The sequence below is a fragment of the Onychostoma macrolepis genome, chromosome 19 (genome assembly GCF_012432095.1).
Source record: "Onychostoma macrolepis isolate SWU-2019 chromosome 19, ASM1243209v1, whole genome shotgun sequence".
NCBI lineage: Eukaryota > Metazoa > Chordata > Actinopteri > Cypriniformes > Cyprinidae > Onychostoma > Onychostoma macrolepis.
In genome coordinates, this window is record NC_081173.1 from 4,744,095 (window position 1) to 4,770,684 (window position 26,590).

Sequence of the window (26,590 nt, forward strand, 5' to 3'; positions counted from 1 at the left end):
GTTGTCCATATACGTCTCATTTTTAAAAATATACAAAGGGGGAGGGGGGGTTCATAATGATACTGCACATGAAACTAATGCCAGGTCAGTTCTTATTCTCGCCTCTAGATGACGCTGTGGGACAACATGAGTTTTTATAAACACTTGCACGTGCTGTGAGTCTCTCAAGCTGTTTTTGCATCCCAATAAATCAAAAAGAAACGCCGGTTTGGGGAAAAAAAAAAAAAAATCATTATTCGACGGCATTGTAAACACATTCTACAAAGATTAATAAAAAACAGCAAACAATCTGGAATGAACCCACAGAACGCATGAACGCAATGAACAGCCTCTGGATGGGCAACGTGAGTTCTGCAGACCGAGTCTCTGTCCATATAGGTTTAAAGTTTGTACACAGATAAACGAGAACGGGACATTCACGGTAACAGGCTGTATGTTTGTGATGTGTGTTGTATGTGTAGCTGGAGCCCTACATGGATGAAGAGTTCATCTCCAGAGCTTTTGCTCATATGGGAGAAACAGTGATAGGAGTCAGACTGATCCGAGACAAAATAACTGGGTAAAGTATCTATCTATCTATCTATCTATCTATCTATCTATCTATCTATCTATCTATCTGTCTATCTGTCTGTCTGTCTGTCTGTCTGTCTGTCTGTCTGTCTGTCTGTCTGTCTGTCTGTCTGTCTAAGGTTACTTTGGAAATGTAATAGTTTACAGATTAAAAGTAACTCTATTTAAAATGTAATAAGTAGTGTAACTATTTCAATTACTTTATTAATGTAATGCAACTGATTACATCTGATCACTTTTTGATTACTTTTCTAAATGTTCAGTGAATGTTTTAATCATTTTGAAACATTTAAAGCAGGCACCCACAAAATCAGAAATGAGCACCTCTTTTTACTTTGAGATCATTCTGAGGTTAAATACACAACAAGAAACAGTTTATTAGCTGTGATACTGTTTTTGAAATCAAACACTGGCATCTAACAGTGCCTTGCAGAAAAAAACAGCTCATCTTAAAAACAAATAAAGCATAAACCCAAATAGGAATTAAAACAGTTATCAAATAAGCATGTGTCCTATTCGGTGTCCTAAACTCCTGAAACTTTGGTGTCTCGTATTTTAAAGCAGTCGGTGCAATTTGGGAAAGAAATCAATCAAATCTGTGTGTGTGTGTGTGTGTGTGTGTGTGGGTGGGTGAAAATATTCAGATGTATCCCCCTCTGTAATCGTTAACACTTTCATAAGTAACTGTAATTTAACTACACATTTTTTCTCAGTAACTGTAACAGTTTACAGTTACATTGATTTTATAATTGAATTATGTAACTCTGTTAAATGTAACTAGTTACTCTCCCAGCGCTGCTGTCTATGCATCATTTCGTGTCAGGTTGTTGTTGATATCTCCAGGCAAAATGCAGGCTATGGCTTTGTGGAGCTGATAGATGAAACATCAGTGGAGAGATGCCTCCGCAAAGTGAATGGAAAACCTTTGCCCTTTGCCACTGCTGTAATTATTCACAAGTCACTATTATGCTCACCTTAAGTGTCGACCAATTCACATGCAAAATATCAGAAAATTTCATGCAATAAAATGTTAGACTGTACTATCATAACCTTTAATATTATAATGTGATGTTACAGCCTAAGAGGTTCAAGTTGAGTCGTGCCACCTACGGGAAACATGGTGACAGCTGGTAAGAAATGCATTTTTTCTTTCTTTGCTAGACTGCTATGGGTTAAAATAGCTTTTGAAATGACTGCTGCAATAAACCAACTATTCAAAGAACATCCTGTGTGGATGGAAAGAAGAAGTGAAGCTTAGATATAAATATATCACTGCAACACTGTATTGGTAGAAGATGAATATGGAAGACACACAATCAGCTTTAGTAAACCTACAATAATAATTCTCGATGCCAGAATTAATTCTGACATGCTGCTTCCAGAAGCTTCTGAGCTCAGGGTTTAATTTTAGTATAAGAATTGGATTTCTAAAACGTGTTGCTTTTTTAAGATTCGTTGCAAGTCCAAAGTAAAAAAGGATGTCATGTTGCCATGTATTTACATCATCCTTATTTTAACTTTGGCTTTAGTATAGTATCTTGTGACTCTGATACCAAAATTACAATTGGCCGTGTTGTAGGGGAGAGCGGGCCACAACGTAACACTTTTTGACTTTCTCAGTTCGGTGTTCGGAATATAATTTTTTATTCACAGTAATATCACACTAGTCTAGTACAAATATGTCACTTTGCTTCATAATTACAGTATATATGTTTTTCTTTATATACCCTCAAAAAATGGAAGTGAAATGTGACAACATGCCCCGTAGGTGGGGTACATTGTAACATATATACAAAATACACAAGGCAAACTAAAATATTTTGTCAATAAAATAATATACATATAATAATGCCGTTTTTTTAAGAATTGAAAATGATCAGATTTTGGAGTTTGACAGTGAACACATTGCAACCATGCTTGGGACGGCTCACATAAACGAGCATAAATGTCTTGAAATAATAATTTCTGAACATTAAACATTGACGGTCAGTCTTTATTCACCTGTTTCTCATCAGTGGTCATCGTTAGACAGTCCACAGGTGAAAATAGAGTTCAGTCAATTAGGTGAAGGTTAATGAATTGCTATAGATATGGTAACTTAGCTTCTTTAGATTGATCGATCCATTAAATGTATGTTCTCTGCTGTTCTCCACAGCTCTACTTCCTCCCTCTTCGTCGCCGATCTCACCCCGGATGTGGATGATGGCATGTTGTATGAGTTCTTTCATTATCATTTTTCGTCCTGCTGCAGTGGGAGGGTCGTTCTGGACAGCAGTGGATACTCAAAGTGAGAATGAAGAAATATTGAATGATTTCCTTTTGATTTCCATACGTTTCCTGTCTGCTGATTGCTGTTGTTTGTAGGTGCTGTGGCTTTGTGAGTTTTGAGAGCGAGAGAGAGCGGAGACGGGCTCTGGCAGAACTCCAGGGTGCTTCTGGACTCGGGAGGAAACCTTTACGCCTCAGTCTGGCTGCAAATAAACTGTGAGTGCTTGTTATGAGAGGAAATTATGTGATGAGGGCATTTACTTCAGTGTGGTTGCGTTTTTTCTCTTTATTCTTGACAGCAACTGTGCTTTTGATTAAAACGTTGAGCACAGTAAGATTTTGCTTTGAAAGAAATTAATACTCTTATTCAGATGGGACACATTAAATTGATCAAAAATGACAGTAAAGGCATTTATAATGTTAAAAGTAATGACTTCTATTTCTTATATATGCTGTTCTTTTGAACTTTTTGTTTGTCAAAGAAACCTGAAAAAAAAAAAAAAGTACCACAGTTTCAACAATATCTGTTTTTAACTTTGATAATAATTAGAAATGTTTCTTGAGCAGCAAATATGTGACCCCGGACCACAAAACCAAGTGTTAAGTGTCAATTTTTCGAAGTTGAGATTTATACAGCATCTGAAATCTGAATAAATAAGCTTTCCATTGATGTATGGTTTGTTAGGATCGGATAATATTTGGCTGAGATACAACTATTTGAATATCTGGAATCTGAGGGTGCAAAAAAATCGAAATATTGAGAAAATCGCCTTTAAAGTTGTCCAAATGAAGTTCTTAGCAATGCATATTACTAATCAAAAAATACGTTTTGATACATTCACGGTAAGAAATTTACAAAATATCTTCATGGAACATGATCTTTACTTAATATCCTAATGATTTTTGGCATAAAAGAAAAATGGATAATTTTGACCCACACAATATATTTTTGGCTATTGCTACAAATATACCCCAGCGACTTAAGACTGGTTTTGTGGTCCAGGGTCACATATTAGAATGATTTCTGAGTCATGGTGCTGAAAATTCAGCTTTGATCACAGGAATAAATTACAGTTTAAAATATATGAAACAGAAAACATTGTAATAATATTTTACAGCGTTACCATTTTTACTCTATTTTGATCAAATCAATACAGCCTTGATGAGCATAAGAGGCATCTTTCAGAAACATTCAAATAAAATCTTACCGACCTCATGAGTTAGGAGTTTAAACAAATCCCTTTAAACAAATACTTACAGTATGATCACAAAAATTTGACATTAATATGTTTAATCCTTCCATCCACAAGGAAGAAGAAAGAGTCGTCTGAGAATGAAAATGGTCAATTCCAAGCAGAAAGCTACAACAGCCATAACTTGTATCTGAACCAGTATTATTACTCACAGTATGACAGCCATTTGTCTACATATGACTGGAACTATGATTACAACTACATAGATCCTTCCCAGATCATCGCACAGGTGAATGTGATTTTATTTCTGCATGCTTTTCCATGTCATGCTAAATCCGTTTCATTAAAGGTGCCATAGAATGCATTGATACGATATCTTAAATTGTTCTCTGATATCTACATAGAAGGTATGTGGCTTAGGTAAGGGCAGAAATTCTCCAGAAACGGCTTTACATGTGCATTTACAACCCTAGGATGAAATGGTCTGTTATTACCTTATTTGGACGGGTCATGAATAATAATGTGGAGCTCTGCTCTGATTGGCTGTTTCACAGTGCGGCTCATTTCAGTAGCTCACACAGCAAACCGCTGTGAACGATGCAGAGGTTAGGCATCCGACCTTATATGTTTGAGTCTGTATCAGACGAAGATACAGATTTTGAGAGATTTTGCAAGAATGTTTAGCGTCCGTGGTATGAACATGATCGCTGTGAGACGCTGGTGGAGTGAACGAGGCTTGAGAGAGAGTTGTGAGTGAGGGTGCGGATGCAGCCTCTATGTGTTGCCAGATCCAGCTGATTTAAGCGTTTTTGGACTTGTCTTTTCCACTTTTTTTGACACTTTAGAAAGTTAATAAAGTAGCACATTGCAGTTTAGGGTCAGCGATATCTTTATCTTATCTTAATTGCAAAAGATTTTAAATAATTTAGGTTTATTTGTATTTATTTATCGTTTTTTGTTCGTTTTAATAGCAATATCTGGCAACACTGCATCGAGGATTCGGCTATGCCAGGTCCGGCTGGCCTAGAACATGGGCTGGTATACATTATGCAAATATTGGGGGCGTAAACATTAATGATCCCGACTGTAACGTCACAGTCGGTGTTCTGTTGGGATTCATCTCTTTTTCAGCCGTCTTTTGCACGCACGAGATTTACATAAGAAGGAGGAAACAATGGTGTTTGAGGCTCACTTTATGTCATTTCCATGTACAGAACTCTTATTATTCAACTATGCCAAGATAAATACAGTTTTCCATTCTATGGCACCTTTAACTGTCAGCGATTCTTTATCAGTTGGCATAAATTATAGCCAGTATCCTTTGCCTCAATGTCTAATACATTTTTATTTTTTAAAGTTTAAAGAAAAACTATTTGTAATTGCAGGATGAAGAGATAGAAGACGATGGCCTAGAGTGTAAGTTTTATTTGCATATTAGATCAGACATTTTTCTTTTTACTCTTTGGGCTCAATATTCCATAAATGCACTTAACACAGCTTTTAATTATAGCATGATGTAATCATAATTACACTTTGCACTATATAAAAGCCTTGATTCCACTGAATGAGGTGTCTTACGCCTGTATTTTATTTCTGTGTGTTGCAGATCCAGACTCTGAGATAAATGTGATGGAGGCAAATGAGATATTTATGGACCAGAGTGAGGAACTGTACAGCGCTCTGATGGGTTGTTTCTTCCAGCCTCCTGAATCATGGGACGGGGTCACCTGTAGCGTGACGTGTTACCTCCCAGAGCCAGTTTATCAGTACTGAGTATATGTATTCTCATTTGTTCATATTTACTATTAGTTTATATTACGGAGAACCCATTATTGAGGATGAATTAAAAAAATAAATAACATTAGTTGATTTTTTTTTTTTTTTTTAAAGAGTGCTGCTTATGCAGTAATGTATGTGATTTGTAGATGTGTATAAATGAAATGCATTTAGGTTTGTTTGATGGGAAGTGTATAGTGCACCATAAGTTTAGTAAAATAAATAACTGAAATAACTTTGTTATTCTCTTTATACTGAGAACTTTTATTCTCAGCAATGTCTTGTTTTTCCATTACACAATATATTTAAAGCATTACGTATTTAAAAAAAAATAGTTTTTATCCATGCATCCAACAAATCCAAATAGGATAAAAAATCAAAAGAAAATAAAAGTTATAAAAGAAAAAAAAATTTCCTCAAAAAATTCAAGCATTTTATCCACGTAGCTTTAAATATCCAACAAATGCAAAAAAAATGAACATCAGAATAAAATAAAAGTTATAAAATAAAAGCATTTCACTTTTTATCCATGTAGCTTTATACATCCAACAAATCCAAATAAAATGAACATCAAAATGTCATAAAAGTTATGAAATAAAAAAGCTAAAATAGGTAATGACAGGTTTGCAACAGGTTTCATTTATGTATTATAAATTAAAGAAAAATAATAATTTTTATAATAGAATATTTTTTTCTTACAAAAACATTGGTAACATTTAAGTGGAATTTTAATTTTAATATCTCAAAAAGTCTTCTTTTAATATAGACCAGGCACATTTTGTGCAGATCACTATTTATTTATTTATTTGAGCTTGAGAACAGTGTACAACAAAACACGTATAAGCAATGTGATAAATACACGGAAGTTAATGTGATAAAGTATGGTTGATAAATAACGACAACGAATGAAATTAGTCAGTTATTTATATACATTTAAAGAGATAGAGAAAGAGACTTGGGATAGTTTGTGTGGTTTCTGTGCCATCACGTGCTCTTGAAGGCTCTGCCCCTTAGCGGAAGTACAAAGTGCATCAGACCGGAAGTATCGAGTGAGGAGCGGCCCTGAGTTGAAGTAAGATTATTATTATAGTAATTCTTCAGAATTAACAAAAACAACGCGCTGACTGCGTAAATATATATTCTGAATGGCTACGAAAGCGTCTCTAGATGTCAGACGAGGTTAAATGCGGATGTTTCGTGTCAGTTTATTTTATGCTAATACCGTTGACGGGTGTTGTTTTGTGTTGTAACGGGTTTTTGACCGTGTAGTTTTCTTGGCTATTTGCGAGTAACTCAACCAGTCTGTTCAGTTTAAATAAATAAAACATAATTATTTAATTATGAAACAACAGTTTCCAGTGATATTCTACTTTAGCGCGAGTGTTTAGTTAGTACGCGCGCTAGCTTAGCATTCACTGGTCTGGGATCAGCTACGACTGACATGACAGTTCTTCTTTATTATTGTTCTGTGTTCAGATAAAAAGAAAAAAAGTAGCATATGCTAGTAATATAACAACAAAAAATACCATTAATTGTTATTACAGTTCTATATATATTAATAATGTGATTATTTACATATATCATGATCTTATTTAATGGCTTAATCTTACATAAATCGCTCCCAATTTCCCTAAATAACCGTACTAGAGCTCTATACTCACTTTTACTGCAGTTTGAAGCAAACTGAGTTTGTTGCTGGTGAAGTGTATCTGTTGACACTGTAATATGAGTAAGCAGTTTGACACTACTTTGTGTCTGTATCATGTTTATGTGTTTTATGCATGTGTGAGACTGCTCTTTTAGTACTTTCCTGTATTAATCCTCAACCTTTATCTCACTGTCACAGCAAGCTTTTAAGTGCACACTCATACCTACATTAGTACTGTGTGATCTGGGCTGTTTACTGCCATGTTTATCTGGTTATCTAATCATTGCCAGGTAATGTGAGGTGATGTTACACACGGTCCCTTAGCTTATAAACTGTAATGCTACAGTAACTGCTGACTGCTTCGAGACATTGTAATATTACATTGTGGATGTTCTGACAAAATGTTTCTCTGTCCTCAGCATTTTCAGGCACGGATACGCTTCCTGCTCTAGTTTCCTCCACCCTTTGTCCCGAGACGCCAGTCAGAGCCGGCTAAATATCCCGCAGTCATGTCGTACGGAAGGACAGAGCAGCGCACCCCGCCAAAGGACTTCAGCAGCCTGATCCAGACATGCAGCTCCAACATCCAAAAGATCACACAGAACAGTGAGTGTCTGGATCTGTGCTGTTCAGTGCTGTCAGGGCTCAAGACTAACATTTGAGAGCCACTGTGTTCTACAGATGGTGGCGCTCGGAGCAGATTTGGTAGCGCTGGAGGTGGTGTGTGGGGGTATTAAAAATAAAGATAATTTACTGTCAAATGCTCATTTGACAGTAAAGCACTGAGCTTGAGTTGGGAAGCATTCAAAACGTAGGCTACATAGTAACGTGCAAAATGTAATATCGTTTGGAAAATGTATAGGTTCTACTCTTATTAAACTTCTACTTTTATTAAATGAGTAGCATTATTCTTCTGTAGTATTGTAGAGAACTGACAGACAACTTCAGTGATTATAAATGGATCGCTCTTTATGTGATTCAGTTGCAAATTGAAAAGTTTGTTTTTCAAGGCGTTTTGTGAATTTTCTTACTTGATGTACAAAAAAGTGCCAAACTTTGACAAAAACTGATTTATTAATATGATATTTTTTAATAGTGATTTTATAATTTCAAAATATAAAGCAAAATGTAGAAAGGAATGATTGATAAGCCAATAAGCGCTCCTCTGCTGCCATCTACTGGTTATTGTAGTGATTTGATGTGTTTTTATTTTATTTTACATGAGCGTATTAACTTATTAAAATAATAGTGAATTTGGATCATTTTTAGAGCTCTAAAGAGCTGAAAATAGTTGTGTGAAATGCTTGAAAGTCATTTAAATATTTTGAGAGAGAAATTCAAGCACTTTTTTGACAAAAATGGTGGCAAAATGCGACCATTTGGTAGCAGTCTGGAGCCCTGGCTGTGATGTTTAATGATCTGAGCATGCTAGTTAGTAGCAATAAAGGTATCAGCAGGGAGTATCAAATCAGTTTGACAACTTATTGGAATTCTGATCCATGAAACAAGTCAGCCAGCACTGAGATTATTACGTGGTGGCTCATAATAATCTGACGTGTTGAGACATGCACTGCTGCTCAGAAGTTTAGTGCCGGTAAGGTTTTTGAAAATGTCTCTTCTGCTCACCAATGCTGCATTAATTTGAACAAAACTAAAAACAGTAATATTGTGAAGTATTATTGAACTGTGGGTAAGTATGCTTAAAAAAGATTACTTTTATGAAGCAAGGATGCATTAAATTGAGCAAATTGACAGTAAAGACTTTTATAGTGTTACAAAAGAACAAATTAAATTAAATCATTAAAGAATTCTTGAAAAAAAATATTTTCTACAAAAATATGCAGCAAAAACTGTTTTCAACATTGATAATAATAAGAACCATCGTGTATAATTGAGTTGATGACTGATAATAAGTGAGCTCAGTATATCAGACTGATTTCTGAAGGATCGTGTGACACTGAAGACTGGAGTAATGATGCTCCAGCTTTGATCTCAGGAATAAATTATATATTCAAATAGACAAACATTCTTTTAATGTGTAATATTTCACAATAGTATTTTATTTATTTTTTTTACTGTATTTTTTATTTATTTTACGTTCTAAATGTACCTTGTCAAATTGTTCAATTTAATACAAGTTTCCTGAAAGAAGTATTAATTTTTCAAACGAAAAAAAAAAAGGAATGACCCTAAACTTCTGAATATCAGCATAAATCATGGATGAATAATCTGAACACTTACTATATTATTAACGGGATTAATGAGATTTTATTTCTGATTAATTGTAGTTTTTTATTTATTTATTTATTTATTTAAATAGACTGTTGCTCTCTATTCTCATTACTGTTATGCAAAAATTTGAATATAATTTATTTTATTCTTTTTTTTTTTTTTTTGTATTTCTGTTTTGATGTGAAATATAATTTGGAAATTTCTTCATGAGATAAATGTATTGTCATACTGTGAAAAACCTGCAGCGTGATTTTAGTTTAAATTTGTGTTTTTTTTACTTTAGCGGCACAAATCAAGAGCATGGTAAACCAACTGGGAACAAAACAAGACACCAGTGACCTGCGGGAGAGACTGTGAGTGTGTTTAGTTCTTGATTTATTTATGGCTGTGCATTCCCTGTTCCATTGTGCACTTGTATTCTCAGTATGTGTGATTTGTTTACAGTCAGCAGGTGCAGCACTACACAAACCAGCTGGCCAAGGAGACCAACAAACACCTGAAAGACCTCGGCTCACTCTCTCTGCCCGCCTCCCTGTCCGAACAGGTGCGCTTGTATGTGCAGGCTCACTTTTAACCTCCAGAGAAACGTGTTTACATAAAGCATAAGGAAATTAAAATAAAAATGGGAAGGTCATTTGTTGAAATTCTTGTATTATCTGAATGGTCTATCCTAACTCATTGAACTTCTTCTTTAAACAGAGACAGCAGAAAATCCAGAAGGACCGGCTGATGAATGATTTCTCCGCAGCTCTCAACAACTTCCAGGCAGTGCAGCGTCGAGCCGCAGAGAAGGAGAAGGAGTCAGTGGCCAGAGCCCGAGCAGGGTCTCGACTCTCAGTAAGAGACACTCTAGGAATAATGTTTTCCACATTAGCTCTGATCCAAAACTTAGTGAACTGTCTACACAGGCAGTTTTATACTAATTCTGCACTATTTTTATTACATTTTACGCATGACTGTTCTGATTCCCTCGAAGTGTCACTTAGTGAAATGGGATGCCGATGCTGTTTTGTTTTAAATGCTTCAAATATTCATATAGTACTCTTCAGTGAAGTGGTTTTGTGTTGTGATTTACTGCAGGCTGAAGATGGAGGTCATGAAGAGCAGCTGGTCTCCTTTGATAAGTATGTCTCAGAGCATGTCAGTCCCTGTCTATGATCTCCCAGCACTGAGTAAAAGCATTAGAGCTGAAAACATTGTGTGTGTGTGCAGTAATGATGATTGGGGTAAGACCACCACTCAGACAGAGGACGTGGCCATAACAGAGGAGGACCTGGAGCTCATTAAAGAAAGAGAAACTGCCATTCAACAACTTGAGGTTAGTTTCCTCTTTTCCTGCCACACACGTTCCATTCTTCCTCTTTTTTTGCCTAATCAATGTCTCAGAGTATCTGTTTGAAACAGAAAGTGCTGAAGAGCTTAAACTACCAGTCGAAAGTTTGGAATAATTCCGTTTTTTATTTTTTTTTATTTTTTAATGTTTTGAAAGAAGTCTGTTATGTTCACCAAGGCTGGTTTTATCTGATGAAAAATACAGTTAAATTACAATTTAAAAGAAACTCTTTTGTATTTTTAGTATATATATATATATATATATTACATTTAATTAATTACTGCAAATTTATTAAAAGCTGAATTCTCAGCATCATTACTCCAGTCTTCAGTGTGACGTGATCCTTCAGAAATCACTGTAACATGCTGATTTGCTGCTCAATTATTAATAATGGTTCTTTTTACTATTAATGTTGAAAACACATATTTTTGTTGCTTAATATTGTTATGGAAACTGACACATTGTGTTTAAAAGAACAGCATTTATTTGAAATAGCTTTATCAATTTAACGCTTTCTCTTACCCCAAACCTATGAATGTGTCGCAAAAACTCGTTTCAGCATTAATAATGCTGAGAAATGTTTCTCAAGCACCAAATCAGAAGATTTCTAATATTTTTAATGTCTTCTTTCAAAAATGATTCCCAACTTTTGACCTGTAATGTATGCAAAATAGCTGTTCATTCAATAGCTGTCACCTGCTGTTAAAATACAGTGCATTTCTGTATTCATAAATTACACATTTGTGCTGTTGTCTGTAATTTTGTACCCCTGCTGTGATTACAGTCGGACATTTTGGATGTGAATCAGATTTTCAAGGATCTTGCAGTTATGATCCATGATCAGGGTGAAATGATAGGTGAGTACAATCTGTCTCTAATCTATACCAGCTGTCTCCAGCCCTGCTCCTGGAGAGCTACCGTCCTGCAGATTTCAGCTCCAACCCCAATCAAACACTGCTAATCAATAGCCACGTTTACATGTACACTTTTTTTGTCATTCCGATTGAAAGATTCGGTGGACTGTTTACATGAGACGTTATCTAATCCGATATGGTGTTTACATGTCCCGGCGCTTTCAATTCTGGGACAGGCTAAGTAGCCTATGACAAAAAACAAACAAACAATCACCAGAGGAAAAACGCCCGTATTTGCGTTAATATTTTTAATAGCTGCTTGCACTTGTTAAACGGCCGTCTTCTATCGTACCACACACAGAACCAAACTGATTTCTCATTTCTAATAACTTGCACAGATATATCTACCAGATAAAATAATAAACACAATATAGCTTGATCTCAGCCAGCTGATCAACACATCATCATATCGCCCTGATTTATTAATGTTAAAGCATTAAAGGATCAAATAAGACTACGACCCTCTGTAATGCGGCTCTGAAATGAATTGTATTCTGATATTAAGAAGTTTTACTGTACTTAAATAGAACAAATACACAATTTCTTCAAAAGAGTTGCAGAATGATGAATCAAAGGAGCGGTTGCTTTATGAACACGGAGAGTCTCACACATAACATTTCCAAACGCGTTTTCCTACAATATTCATGGTGCGAGCACTTATAAATTCAAGCAGATTGGAAATTATGAATCTGTAACAAATAAATACAAATGACAGCAAATGTTGGTCAAGTTGGTTATTTTCATTGAGCTATATTTTCACTATCATCGTGTTGTTTAAGCTGAAAAGCAGAAAATTGCGCTTCATTTCGGATCCGTTTTTCACTCCGGTCATGAGAGCAGATAGTTCATAACACAGCGTTCTCCGTTCTAATGTGTTTTTAACTGTATCATTGAAATATTAACTTCTATCCACTATTACCCAGTCTCTGCTGTAGCGTGGTGTCCCCAAATCACAGAAAGTACTGCGTCGCCGACATCGCGTTCACATTCTGACGACCGCGACCTCTTGACGTGATGAGACACAAAGTAATCGGTTTAACGCGTTTACATGGCAGGATTTTAATTTTGTTCGCTTTATAGAAAGGTTTATCCCACCCCTCTCAAACCGATTACATTTTCATTCGGTTTGGACTTTTAAACCGATTACAATGCTCCATGTAAACGCACCTAATGTGTTCAGAGTTACTTGATAATTACAGGCAGGTGTTTTGGAGCAGGTTTGAAACCAAAGTCTGTAGGAAGGTAACTGTCCAGGAGCAGCGTTGGAGATCCCTGACTATACTTCTCCACACATCTGCTATTTAAATGGAGATAATTTAGCCGAAAATATTCATGCATTATTCACACATCTGTATGACTTTCTTCTATGGAGCACAAAAGGCATTTTTTTTAAAGAATACACTGGATGTTTTCTCCCATATAATTACAATTAAAATCAAATGGATTTGGAACAATATGGTGGTGATGGTAAAATGGTGGCAGAATTTTTAGGTTATCAGCAGTGTTTAAAATTGATCGTGCATTCAACAGGTTAACCATATAACGTTGTAGTATTAAACTTACTTACATTGTCATATTTCATATGCAGATTTCTAAGGCCTCTAAATTGTCAACATGATCAAAACTTGTCGTTCCTCAGCTTTCAGGTCATGGTTCTTATGTCTTGTGTGCACTGTTGGGTTAGTTACTCAAAGAATGTAATATATTACTCATTACTAGTTACTCCTTTCAAAGGTAATATTGTTACTTTACTTATTACTTTCTGGCAACAGTAATTAGTTACACTACTAGTTGCATTACTTTTTTTTCACGCCCCACAGAAGTTGTAACTGTGTATCTTCCACATAAAATTCTTCTAGAATGTTACTAACAACATATTTCTGCCTCATCATTTGACCAAAATCCACATTGGATCGCAGTCAGAAGTTATTACAAACACTCAATATTGATTGATAGTGGCATTCAAGTACAAATGTTGTATTAATCTCATTAATTGTCATGTGTAGCTTGAAGTAATTTTTCTGTTACCCATATGCGATTAAATTTCGTTATGTATTTTATCAAATCACATGAGTTTGTAAGAAAAGGTTTAATTTTCCAAAAATATTTTAAATTATATTATATTAATATAATGTACCACATGCCGATAATGCAATATTTCTATCTGCTTTTCCATATTCCAAGCTTGCCTGCTGCACTGGGGACATCACATGCATGTGCGAGTTATGAAAATAAATCTATGAATGTTTTGATTGTTGGATTTTAAATCAGCGGGGTTGAGGCATCAAAAGTAACTAAGTAACTAAGCTGTTTTATGGAAAGTAACTGTAATATTATTACTGAAATCTTATTAGTAATTAGTTACACTACTAGTTAATACTGTACACTGAGTATGTTTAACATGTGTGACCCTGGGCCACAAAACCTGTCATAAGTTGCTGGGGTATATTTGTAGCAATAGCCAAAAATACATTGTATGGGTCAAAATTATCCATTTTTATTTTATGCCAAAAATCATCAGGATATTAAGTAAAGATCATGTTCCATGAAGATATTTAGTGAATTTCCTACAGTAAATATATCAAAATGTAATTTTTGATCAGTAATATGCATTGCTAAGAACTTCATTTGGTCAACTTTAAAGGTGATTTTCTCAGTATTTAGATTTTTTTGCACCCTCAGATTCCAGATTTTCAAATAGTTGTATCTCAGCCAAATATTGTCCTCATAACAAACCATACATCAATGGAAAGCTTATTTATTCAGCTTATGATGTAGAAATCTCAATTTTGAAAAATTGACACTTAAGACTGGTTTTGTGGTCCAGGGTCACATATTGTCTAAAACACCCTGTAATCTCTAACCTAAATGCAAGTAACTATGTGTGATTACAGATAGCATAGAGGCTAATGTGGAGAGTGCAGAAGTGCATGTGGAGAGAGGAGCTGAGCAACTCCAGAGAGCAGCTCAGTATCAGGTACAGCAAGCATTACACACAAACACAGCTATGGCATTTTAGATGTGTATGAAAAATTTGGCAAAATGGTAGAATCCAAAACCATGCATTTAATGTAATGACAATATTTTCTGTCTTTCACTGTAGCAAAAGTCTCGTAAGAAGATGTGCATCCTGGCAGTGGTCCTTGCCTTATTGGTCTGTGTTATCGCTCTTATCATCTGGGCGTCGACAAAGTGAAGATTCTTCCTCCCCCTTCTCCTTTTTCTCTCACTTTAATTTATTTTCTCGCTCGCAAACCCAGTGCCATCCACATGGGAAGGAAGGGAGGTCAGAGGCTCTCAGCAGCACCTGTAGGTCCATCTCTGTAGTTTTGCGGGGGTTAGATACAGTATGAAGTGGCTTAAGCGAATGTAACATTCCCTAGACTCTCCCCTCCGGACCTTTAGTTCATAATGAAGGAGGATGAGCTCACGGATGGGGTGGGAAAAAGAGATAAAAGATTTCATTTTGATATATTTCTAGCACTAACACTACTTTACATTTCTTAATAAATCCAGGTTATTTCATTTTATGAATTTCATTGGATTGCGATAAGATGTAAAAATGACATTTTGATGACTGAAGTTTTTTTTTTACATCTTACTGTAATGTAATTTTGGCTTTAGATGTTTTGTACATTGTACATTTCAACTCTTTCAGATTTGTCAAGTCACTCCAAAGTTTAACAACAAACCGCTTAGATGAGCTGCAAAATTAATTAATACCTTAGACACCATGTTATTGATACCGTAAACCAGTAGATAAGTAGAACTGCAAATATGAAGCAGCAATGATACCTAAAGCTCAAACATTTCTCAACTTCAGTTTCAGTACTGTTACTGGTGTTAACTGATAGGTTTATTATACAGGTCTATTGTATGGTGGTCATATAGCTGTAAATGTGTTGTATAAGAACTCGTAATCAATATTATGGCTGAAATTGATTTGTATATTACAACATTAAACGTCTGCACAGTACATTTAAAATGATGTAAAAAAGATTCGCACCCATACTTTTAGAACATGCAAAAATGATTGTCCTATTTCTTTTTTTAAAATTGATTTATATGACTTCTATGAGTACGTGAGTAAAGAAATGTGTCTTAATCAAACCTGCCTTTCGGATTCTCTCTTAGAAATGGTGAAGCCACATTTAGCAGTGGTGAAATGAGCACTGTGTGAATGTGAGCAGTCAGGATATGCTATATATTTCAGAAAGTACACTGTGTGCACTATATCAACCCAGTGTTCTCTGCAGTCTGTTGATTTGCTTTGGTTGTGTGTGCTAATTAAAGTTTAGGGCTTTTATTACCCTCTAGGCTTACCATTAAAATAGCCAAACTTTGCCAGGCAACGAGTGTAACTGTTTTGGCTTTGGACATGAATGAAACCACAAATTCTGTGGCTTGTTGAGGACATGACATCCAGAAATGTCATCTGGTGGACAATAAAAAGAAGCCACCCAGAAACCACTAACGCTGCATAAAATGTGCTTAAAAGCATTCATGCAAATGTATAGCAATGCCCTGATTTCATGTCAAATGCAGTTGCTAAATACATTCAGGTATGCGTGCATGTAATAGAAATATTATTGACTCAACAGCAGATGTCAGTGTAAAACAAGTTTTTTGGGATTTAAGACATTGCTTCTGCTGAGGCTATAACCCACAGTACTAGCCAAGTATTGCTATCATGTATGTCGTTTTTGTCCTCTGAATTCTTTACTTATTACAAAGTTACGTAGTATGTTACAAAGCAAGCTGCTACCAGTGTGATTATTGTAGAATTCCTTCTAACAAAGTTCAGCTTTCCGTTGGACCTGAAATAGTAATGTCAGCTTAACTCTTAGAATTAAATACATATGCTTAAACCCAAATGTCTTGCTGCCATTTAACGAAATGACTAACCTTTAATTCTTCTCATCAGTTGACTCTGTATTATTCTGACTGAGCCTCTGCGTGAGATCATGATGGATGTGTTGCTCACATTCTGTGGTAGAGCCGGCAGCGGTTAATGCCAAGGAGTAGCTTGCCCTTTGCAGTCAAATGACTGATAGTCATGAAAACACTCAGTTTTATTATATAATTGCTGCGTATTCTTCTGCTTTTAGTTTGTTGTCAGTGAATAATGATGTTTGCAAAAGTAGTCACTACTCTGCAAACTATATATATATATATATATATATATATATATATATATATATATATATATATATATATATATATATATATATATATATATATATATATATATATATATATATAATATAATTATGTCCAATGTGATTAAATTGGATGGATATGATTACAGATGGAAGAGCATCACCAGTTGTCTAAATGATTGCAGTGTTGGTCAAGTTAGCAGGTATGAACATGGTAAAACTCAAACGAAGCAGAACACGAGGCCGTGAAATGACGATACAGCAGGGGGAATTCCTGGCTTGGTTACACAGCCTGTCTGCCGCAGGGAAGACCTTAATCAACCTTGTCTGAGATTTCCCATCAGTGCTGCTCATAGCTCATGTCCCTCATTTCATGCTCCCCATAGCTGGGCCGCATCCTCAAACGAATCCTGGAAATGGCGTGGGATTCATCAGGCTGGTTAATGGATATGGATACGGTTCAAGACTTTGATATTTGGCTCTCCTCATGTGCATCTGTTGCTTAATCTGGATCCAAACCTCCAGCTGAGCTGTCACCATGAGCCCAGAGTGCTCGCTTGTTTTATCTACTTCAGTGAGTGCACCAAGAACATGAGGCTTGTCTTTTCTGGAAATTCAGAACAGAATATTCAGGATTGAGTAATTACTGTAAGGTAGTAAACAAAAGTCAAAGGCTCTCTTCCTCAGTCTAGGCCCAAACCCTATGTACACTAAAGACATTCTCTTTTACCCTGGACAAGTGTTTAAGGTTTTAAAGTGCCCCTATTATGGATTTTAGTGTGTAACACAGCTGTAAGTGAATGAAAACATCCTGCAAAGTTTCAAATCTGAAAGTGCACCGTGTAGAAAGTTATTTTCTCTCTCAAAAAAGAGTCGACTGAATCATTGAAACGAGTCGGTTTTTAAAACGAATCCTAAGCCATTTCATGTTGACGTCAACTGCAGTCATCTTGACCTCTGGTTTCTCTTCCAAATGGTGAATCTGACATATCTTGTAAACACCTTCATGCACATTCATGAAATCCACAAGACTGTAGTGTGCATGGGACGGAGGCCAGGGGCTTGAGCCCCTGCCCCTTTAACTGCCAATGCTAAAGTGCCATTTTGGTCCTATCGAGGTGCCCCCAGAATGTGATTTCTCCTGAGGGGGCTCTTTGGATTCTCTCCCAAATGGTGAATCTGATAGGTCTCATGGCCTCCTTCATGCACCAGATGTAGAACATAGTTTTTCTAATCCACCCTGGAGGGCCACCGACCTGCACACACGAACAAGCTAATTAAAATCTTCATAGTTACTAGAAAATTTCAGGTAGGTGAGATTAATCAGGATCTGTTTAGATTGATCTAAACTTTGAAGGGCAGATGATCTCCAAGGTTGGATTTGAGGAACCCTGCTGTAGGGTGTCTCATTTGCAGGGTGACTCTGAAGGTGTTAATGAGAGCCTTGTTTCTGGGACTATGTGTCCTCATTGCTGCAGACTCCATAGTGGACTACTACCCAACAGTCGATGCCAGGGATGTCAAACTCGGTTGCTGGAGGGCCACAGACCTGCAGTTTAGGTCCAGCTCTAAACACACCTGAACCAGCTAATTAAGGTTTCAGAATTACTTGAAATCTAAAGGTAGGTGAGATGGAGCAGAACTCTGCAGGCACGGTGGCCCTCCACCCTTGGTCTGCAGTATTATGTGACCAAAGTGTGGACTTGTGGTTATGGGAGGCTGAGGAGAGCATTTAGATCTAGACCCTGGAGTGTCCACTGATGTTCATTCTATGCAGTGGTTCTTAACCCTCTGGTGTTTGGTCATTTTATACCAAAATCGCTACTTCATCATACAAACAGACCACTGCTCTGCACATTTTGCATGTCCCTTATTCAACACCTGATTCTGATCATCAGCTCATAAGGAAAAAGTTTCATAGATAAGGGAGACACAGAAAATGTGCAGAGTGGTGGGCATGCTTTGGCAACACACCCAAATCTATCAGTTCATTCTGTAGCACGGGAGCCAATTCTGTTCCTGGAGAGCTACCTTCCTGCAGATTTTAGTTCCAACACACCTGCCTGTAATTTTCAAAAATCATGAACACCTTGTTGACTGGTTCAGGTGTGTGTTTGCTTAGGGTTGAAGCTGGGCTCTGCAGGATAGTTGCTCTCAGGAGCAGGGTTGGCTGTAGCAGTAGCATCTTCTCTTATAACTGATTAGAATCAATTGTGTTGATGTCTTTTAAATCCTGTTCGACCTACTTTCTACAAAGTGGTTTGATCAAGGTTGGAGCCAAACTGCAGGAAAGTGGACCTCGGGGGCCAGAGTTGAGAACCTCTGGCTTGCTTTAAGCTGCAGCTTTGAGGTCATTCTTCAGTTGTGGTTTGTATGTTGAAGCCCGTCCTGTCCATCTGTGTTGAGAGTCACGATTCTTGCATGATTCTCTCTAATTAGGAGAGAGATCATATAACCTCACACTAGTGAAAAAGGTGCAGAAATATCTGGATCTGGATCCAGCAAAACATCACTTCCTATTCTTCTTCTTATTATTATTTTTGAGGCCTCTTCTGCAGTGTTGGGTAATGAGGATATACCACCTTTGAGAAAAATCGCAATGACAATATGGCAAGCTTTCCAAAATCTTTTGACCAATATTAGTGTTTGAAAATCATTTGAATACATTCATTGCATTGGTGTTTTAAATGTGTACTAAAAAACCACACACACTTTATCTCATTTAATGTAGCATTTAGCAAATCTCATTTAACTTGATGACTCCATGCTTTTTTGTCTGTTCCTCACAGTTTGTTGCAATACTCTGACATCGCACATTTTCTGCCATCTGTATCTTGGCCAGCAGCGCGTTCTTGGTTTTAAACTTGCCGTTCTGTCTCTCTTTAATTGAAGCTAGTGCAGAGACTCACACTCCAGCTGCACATACCTCCTGCTGGAGTGTTACATAATCAAACCACAAGTGACTGTCAGAAGTTTGGTTTGTTGTTCAGACCTTTTCATTATAACACTCGTTTCTCATTTATTTCTTCGCTTTTTGCTGGCATACACTCTGGCTAACTGCATGCATTTTTGCAGCTGTGACAGGTCTAATCATGGTCCTACTGGAGGGGTGAGTGAGAGGAGAAATTAAAGACTGCAATGAGACTCCATATTTCTTCTTTCAAGGACTTTCTATTGTCCTTACAGCTTTTTTTGCAGTGGATGGTTGGTTGTGAGCAGAGAAGGACCATCAGGACTCCCTGTAGGTGTAGCACATGGGATGGGTCTTATACTGCAGCTCTGAGACATCTTGAATTGAATCCCAGCTGCACACTCCCCACCTACTTCATCACTGAAAAATCTGGAACTAAAGCCTTACATGCACATATATGAAATATACATGAATAGATACACTTCATTTGCACAACTTATAAAGAAGTGACTTACAATTAAGGAAAAACAAATTGATCATGAAGGAGCTGAACAGAAGTGCAGCAATACTAAATGTCAAGAGCGGAAGTGAACTCTTGGCAAAGGGGTAGAAATTGCAAAAAGCCCTTATATATCAGGGTTTCCCAACTCTGGCCCTCAAGGTCTGCTGTTCTGTAGAATTTAGTGCCTGAACAAGTTAATCAAGTTTTTAATGCTGTTTGCATGTCTGTCTGGTGTTTGCTTAATGCTTAATGACAAGCCATGCATCACAATATTGCATGGTTGGAACTACAGCTCTCAAATGTAGTTTCTTTTTATTAACTTTAAATTGTGCTCACAATAAGCAAGCTAACATGCAGTACAGTCAATACCTTAAATTTCATTTAAATGTATCTAGATTTCAATCTATATATTTTATTCAATAAGCCCCATTTTTGAAGAGTGTGCATATGCATAAGTGCATAGGAGAACCCCGGAGTATGACGTAAGAGGGAAATCCATAAAGAAGCATACCCCAAATAAAGCAAAACGATAAGGAACAAAAAATAGTCATCAGGTGCCATGTTTGTCACAGCAGCATCTCGGAGATCTCGAAATGATGAATTAGCAGACGTTATTACTCCACCACCTTTGTGTGACGTCATTGACAACCGTCCTATATTGTTCAACCAATGTGGTTCAAAAGATGGACATGCGACCATGTTCGGGAAACTGTCGTGACTAGCTAGTTAGTTTCTACAACGATGAACCATACCATTGTAGTTAAGCAGAGAGTTGCATTGTAGTACATTTCACATATACACAAAACAAAAAGATTGACTTTAACAATTTCTTCTTTTCCATGTCAGCCTTTGCATGAATTACGCTTGAACCACTGATGTCACATGGACTATTTAAACGATATCCTTACTACCTTTCTGGGCCTTGAACGTTTCAGTTGTGTTGCTGTCTATGGAGGATCAGAAAGTATGGAGCCCTACACACTACATGCAAGAAAAATAAATAAATCATGGGCACGATTTATTAATTTGTTCCCTCGATTTACTAGATCATGTGCATGTTTTTACATAGCAGCAACATGTTTATGAGAATGTGTACTCGGACAGGAAGTAGGCTACAACTAATTATTATTTTGTGCGCATGATTTACCAAAAACGAGGGCACAAATGATTATATCGAGTGCACGATTTACTTAAAATGAGGGAACGACTTATTAAAGTGTGCGCACAATCTAGTAAATAGAGGGAACAAATTAATAAAACGTGCCCATGATTTATTTATTTTTTCTTGCATGTCATGTGCAGGGCTCCGTAAGAAAGCTCTCGGATTTAATCAAAAATATCCAAATTTGTGTTCCGAGGATGAATGAAGGTTTTACAGGTTTGGAATGACATGAAGGTGAGTAATTAATGACAGAATTTTCATTTTTGGGTGAACTAACCCGTTAAGGCATCAATAAATATTTTTTTTCATGGGAAAACATTTAAATATATCGTTTTGATTATCAAAGACTTGAGGCAACTTTTAAGGTATGAAATAGCTCTACCATTGGAGAAATCATAAGATTATTCTGAAAAGATATATTCAAGAGTGCCACAGAGTAATGGTTTTATCTGTTAAATGAATTTACATAATGACTCTTTTACTGACCTTTCTTTAATGGGTTTGTGGATTTTCCATGATTATATATTTTTAACTTTCTCTTTCATTTAAAAACCCATAATGTTAGCCAAACAATACTGATAACCCAACACACATTATTTTCTCTCTTTTTTGGAATGTTAATTGGTTTGTTTATCAGTTACACAACAAAGTCTAGTCAAATTGCATTGGTTGACGATGGTTTCTCACACCCTGTCAATGCACCATAATTGTTTCAGCATTTGGAATTGTTGGGATTTGCACAAGCTGGTATTTGGAGTTTATTTGGATTTCTGGGATAAATCTGTCAGTGCCTGTGAGATTGGTAGGTCTTTAAAGCCTAGACCCTCACCGGAGACAGCTGGGCCGCAGACCTGTGGTGTGACTTGAGTGTGTACACAAACACGTGTTCACTGTTGTGGAGAGTTTCAATATTTTAGAATCAATGTACCCTGAACTGGAACACCAACGAATCCTGAAAAGACTGCGTCATTTCATCTGTTGCAGTAACTGGCACTTCCCGGGAAAACAGGAGAGAGTGAATCAGGTACTGCCTGCCGAATAATGGAATGATTCAAAACATGGATAATTGCAATGGGATACATGCTAATGAAAGGGACCTGTGCTGTCTATCTACATTAAAACAAGAACAGCCAACAGCAAAACAAATAAAGGAAGAAAAACAGAGTTTGCTGCTCACGCAAGAGAGAAAATAAATGGGAGTTCCCATTGGGTTGTGTTTACATTCCAGCTGCTTGTGTCGTATTTTCCATGAGGTTCACCCGAGGATAATTGGGGGTGCAATGGGTTGCAGATGTTGGTTACACCTTTGTCCTTCGGGCCCCTGGGTGCCCACTCTGGGTTTGTCACTCAGCTCTACCAAGATCTACGCTTCAGAGGATCTAAGCGATGACCTCTGACATGTCCTTCTACTCCTCCCGTCTACTCCATACACCATACCCCAGTGTGATGACATATAACATGGATTAATATAACACCAATATGTTACTCACAACTCAACCACCCAAACACAACACTGCTCACTACCTCGAAATACCATATGGAATCATTTCTCCAGTGTTTTTTCAATAAGCCTATTCACACCCAATATGTATTTTTGATGAAAGGAAGCCTGGGGATTCGATCTTCGTTTAGGCCGAAGGAGTAAGTCATGAATAAACCTTTCAGTCTTTATCTGTCTCAACAAACCTCACACTTCATTATAATGGCTCTGTAGACATAAACTTCCTAGTAAAATAGTAATATATTTAAAATACATTTATTTCATTCTAAGTATAGTTCAAATCTATTACTGACATACCGTATTAACTTTATTTGGCGTACTGCACATTTCTTAATATTAAGCCTAAAATGTGTTTTAATGTCACTATTGATGAGGGTTGTATGATCTTTGAATAATATTGCTCTTTAAATGCAAGATATTTAAAGTGTACCTGTTGCAATAGTACCACTTTAGCACAATCAAATATACTTTATTATATCTTTAGTTGGACTTCAGCACTACTTCTGCACAATTAAAGTGCATTAAGAACAAAATTAGTTGTTCCAATTTAGCAGACTTTAAGTATACCAGTTTAGTATACCAAAAGTACAACTGCAGGGTATTTTTTTTATTAAGCACATAAATAAATGTATTTGTAGTATACTTGAAATAGATGTATTTCAAATGCATTTCCGTATATTCATTTTTCACTAGGGCTCATTAATAAAGTTTAAGAAGGCAATAAAGCTGGTCTCCTTTTTAGGACTGTTGCACTTCAAATATTGCTGACTATTTAATAAATACTAGAACCACACAATGATAAAGAGCTTTCATCAGTATTTTCAGAACAAAGTATAAAGTTGGTTGTCAGATGAACATCAGCCACTCCTGTGTGTCTGTCGAGAACAAATGCCAAAGAGCAGCTTGATTAATTGCTGGGTGGTAAGAAGCTTGACATTGTGAGCTAATTCACTTAAGTCTCTGAATCTATTGCCTCATCAGCTGTCACAATGTTAAGTGCTTTGTGTGAGGTTCTCAGTTTTATATCGAGTTTAGCCCACTGCTGCAGAAACTGAATTACTCTTACAAAAAAGTATTGTGTCAGCATTACCATAGTACAGTGATGGTTTCAGATGGTAACCTCATGGCACATGTTAGGCCTACATATCATGGTACTAAAGCATTGCTACATTCTTGTTCCATGGTATTTCAAGATACTTCAAAGAAATATGTCCAAAAAGTAGTGCCACAGCATGTGCTGGCAATTAACTTACACTGATAAAGTGTTTTTCCAAAGCACATAATAATAGCAAGCTACTGGAATGCGTTAGGGCATGCTGCCCAAAGGAAAAATGCCATATGTCTCTGATCCTTCTATTAAAAATAAATCAAGGTGCAGACACAATGAGGCCTTTGGCGCTGTTATTAGAGCGCCCTTTGCTGTACTCGAGACTCAGTGAGTTTAGAAAGCACCATCACTGTTTCCAGTCTTTAGTGAGAGGAGATCAGCTGATTTTATATTTGGTATTTTTTGCAATGACTCCTTTCCATCTCCCATTCCATGACGCTTCAACGTGGATTCCCCTGTGGAAGCTGATCTTTGAGCTGTCATGGAATATTTTTAATCTTGTGGCAGGGGCAGATGGAAACCCAGCTCTTGTATGAATACACGGGCAGCTATCTATCTCTTTATTTTTATTTATATTTTTTTACCCCTGTGCGTCATCTAGGGAAATGGGATGTATGGCAACACGTGTCTAATGTTTCCATTGAAAGGTGGCAGCTAGCCTTGCACATGCATTGGTTTGTTTGTTATGTCTAATCAAGCTTGAGTGCACGTTGTGTGAAAACTCCTGTGGTTGTATCTACCCTTTCACATTTTTTTTCCACCTAGTTTGACACTGAACATTTATACAATTACAATGTTTTCCAGAAGTCATCAGTTCAGGAACCATTCCCAGCCCCTGTTGAAAAAAAAAAATAGCATATGCTGGTTAGATATGTTTTAAAGCATGGCAGCTGGTTTGAACTGGTTTAAGCTGGTCCTGAGCTGGTATATACTGTTTTTTTGTTTTGTTTTTTCAACGGGGGCTTCTGCTCTGCATTACCCTTCAATCTATTATAGACAAGTCTGAATGCAATAGACCACAGCATAATATGAGTTTGGGATCAACACATTGTGAATTGTGAATCTAAATCCTTTCTGCAACGCTTATTGGACCTTTTAAGCCTTGTGTAAGCCATTACATATATCAGTAATCATGAATCTTCACGCAGTGTAGTCTCTTGAGCCTTGAGCTTTATTTATGTAAAATGATGGTGTTCTGTGCTACACTTTAGGGCATTACATTTAACCTGCCAGCGCAAATCATCCTTTGCCATGATCACGTGAAATGTTTTGCACTTAATGTTCCAAGAATGTTTTTTATGTTTAATGAAAATATAATCATGAGCACAGCTCAAATGAAAATCTTCAAAAGGCCCTTATTTACATCTAGGTATGTTGCATAATACTGATCTGATCGCATGTGGTTGTGTTTAACATCCCCTTCTCATCTCCAATTCCCTTGATTCTATTTGTCTCTCCAAGGTTTCCCTACAGCAAATAAGCTCTTTAGCTAAATGTTCTTGATGCATCTTGAAAGTGCAGCCAGGGGCCGTCTTCCCTTTGCAGAAAATCCTCTAAAAGCAGCCAAGAACTCCCGAAAAGACACTTTTCATCTTTCGAAAATAGATAAAGGGGTCAAAGGGCACAGGAAAACATTAAAATTATGAAAGAGGGGCCTTTCTCAAAGGTGAAATGTGATGGAGCCCTTCGTCTTCTAAAAAGCTCCCTTTGTTCATATTACTGTGAAGGATGGTGTACAGCAGAGCAGTATATGCAGGTCAGAGATAATGCAAACACTGCAAAATGAACAAATCTTTTGTGAACAAGTCATTTTGTTCATTTCGTTCATTTTAGCAAAATACAATTAAAATGTTACGTGTTACTTCCCTAACACATCTACTACTTACGCAAACGTTGATCACACTACAAACAAGACAAAACTATAATGCTCTTAGAAACAGAAAAGATTAATTCATTGTTTACCTGGGTCTTTAGTCTATGATTAGCTCACCTCACCTCTTATCTAACAAGTCTTCGGGTTTGAGTCGTTCGTCCATCAAGTGACAGCCCTATAAGCTTATGCAGTCTGTGCCGGAAAGAGAACTGATTATTTCATCTCTCGAGTCTTTGGGTTTGAGTCGTTCGTTCATCACGTGATAGCCCCATAATGACTCGAAAAACCCAAAGACTCGAAACAGATGAACTAATTCCAGTACAGAACCTATAGGATGTTGCCCATGTGCAAATGAACGAATCACTCCCCGAGATGACCCGAGACTTCCCGAGTCACGTTAAAGATTCGTTCAAAATGAACGAACCGTTCAAGAAAGACCC

At 36.8% G+C, this 26,590-nt stretch overlaps 2 protein-coding genes across 3 annotated transcripts; both read left to right on the forward strand.

Annotated features, from left to right (window-relative positions):
- The first annotated feature begins 91 nt into the window (after window positions 1–91).
- Window positions 92–5,804, forward strand: trnau1apa (tRNA selenocysteine 1 associated protein 1a). Its single transcript, XM_058754358.1, has 9 exons — window positions 92–344; window positions 462–559; window positions 1,414–1,513; window positions 1,648–1,700; window positions 2,726–2,857; window positions 2,935–3,054; window positions 4,149–4,320; window positions 5,417–5,447; window positions 5,638–5,804. The coding sequence occupies exons 1-9, from the start codon at window positions 312–314 to the stop codon at window positions 5,802–5,804; spliced, it is 906 nt and encodes a 301-aa protein (XP_058610341.1). The 5' UTR covers window positions 92–311.
- On the forward strand, window positions 5,779–16,044 carry stx12 (syntaxin 12). 2 transcript variants are annotated; one of them, XM_058754360.1, is made up of 10 exons: window positions 5,779–5,797; window positions 7,875–8,061; window positions 9,971–10,040; window positions 10,132–10,231; window positions 10,387–10,524; window positions 10,768–10,811; window positions 10,900–11,005; window positions 11,805–11,877; window positions 14,829–14,911; window positions 15,038–16,044. In XM_058754360.1, exons 2-10 carry the CDS (start codon window positions 7,965–7,967, stop codon window positions 15,128–15,130), a joined length of 804 nt encoding a protein of 267 aa, XP_058610343.1. In that variant the 5' UTR covers window positions 5,779–5,797; window positions 7,875–7,964; the 3' UTR covers window positions 15,131–16,044. The 2 variants fall into 2 exon arrangements, with proteins under 2 accessions (XP_058610343.1, XP_058610342.1); XM_058754359.1 differs by lacking the exon at window positions 5,779–5,797 and adding an exon at window positions 6,738–6,879.
- Window positions 16,045–26,590: the final 10,546 nt, after the last annotated feature.

Excerpts from the sequence above, each read along its gene's own strand:
- trnau1apa (XM_058754358.1), top strand. The coding sequence starts at position 312 with ATGAACGCAATGAACAGCCTCTGGATGGGCAAC. Across the intron at positions 4,321-5,416 it reads CTTCCCAGATCATCGCACAG|GATGAAGAGATAGAAGACGA; the intron begins GTGAATGTGATT and ends TTGTAATTGCAG. Across the intron at positions 5,448-5,637 it reads AGAAGACGATGGCCTAGAGT|ATCCAGACTCTGAGATAAAT; the intron begins GTAAGTTTTATT and ends TGTGTGTTGCAG.
- stx12 (XM_058754360.1), top strand. The coding sequence starts at position 7,965 with ATGTCGTACGGAAGGACAGAGCAGCGCACCCCGCCAAAGGACTTCAGC. Across the intron at positions 10,232-10,386 it reads CCGCCTCCCTGTCCGAACAG|AGACAGCAGAAAATCCAGAA; the intron begins GTGCGCTTGTAT and ends TTCTTTAAACAG. Across the intron at positions 10,525-10,767 it reads GAGCAGGGTCTCGACTCTCA|GCTGAAGATGGAGGTCATGA; the intron begins GTAAGAGACACT and ends GATTTACTGCAG.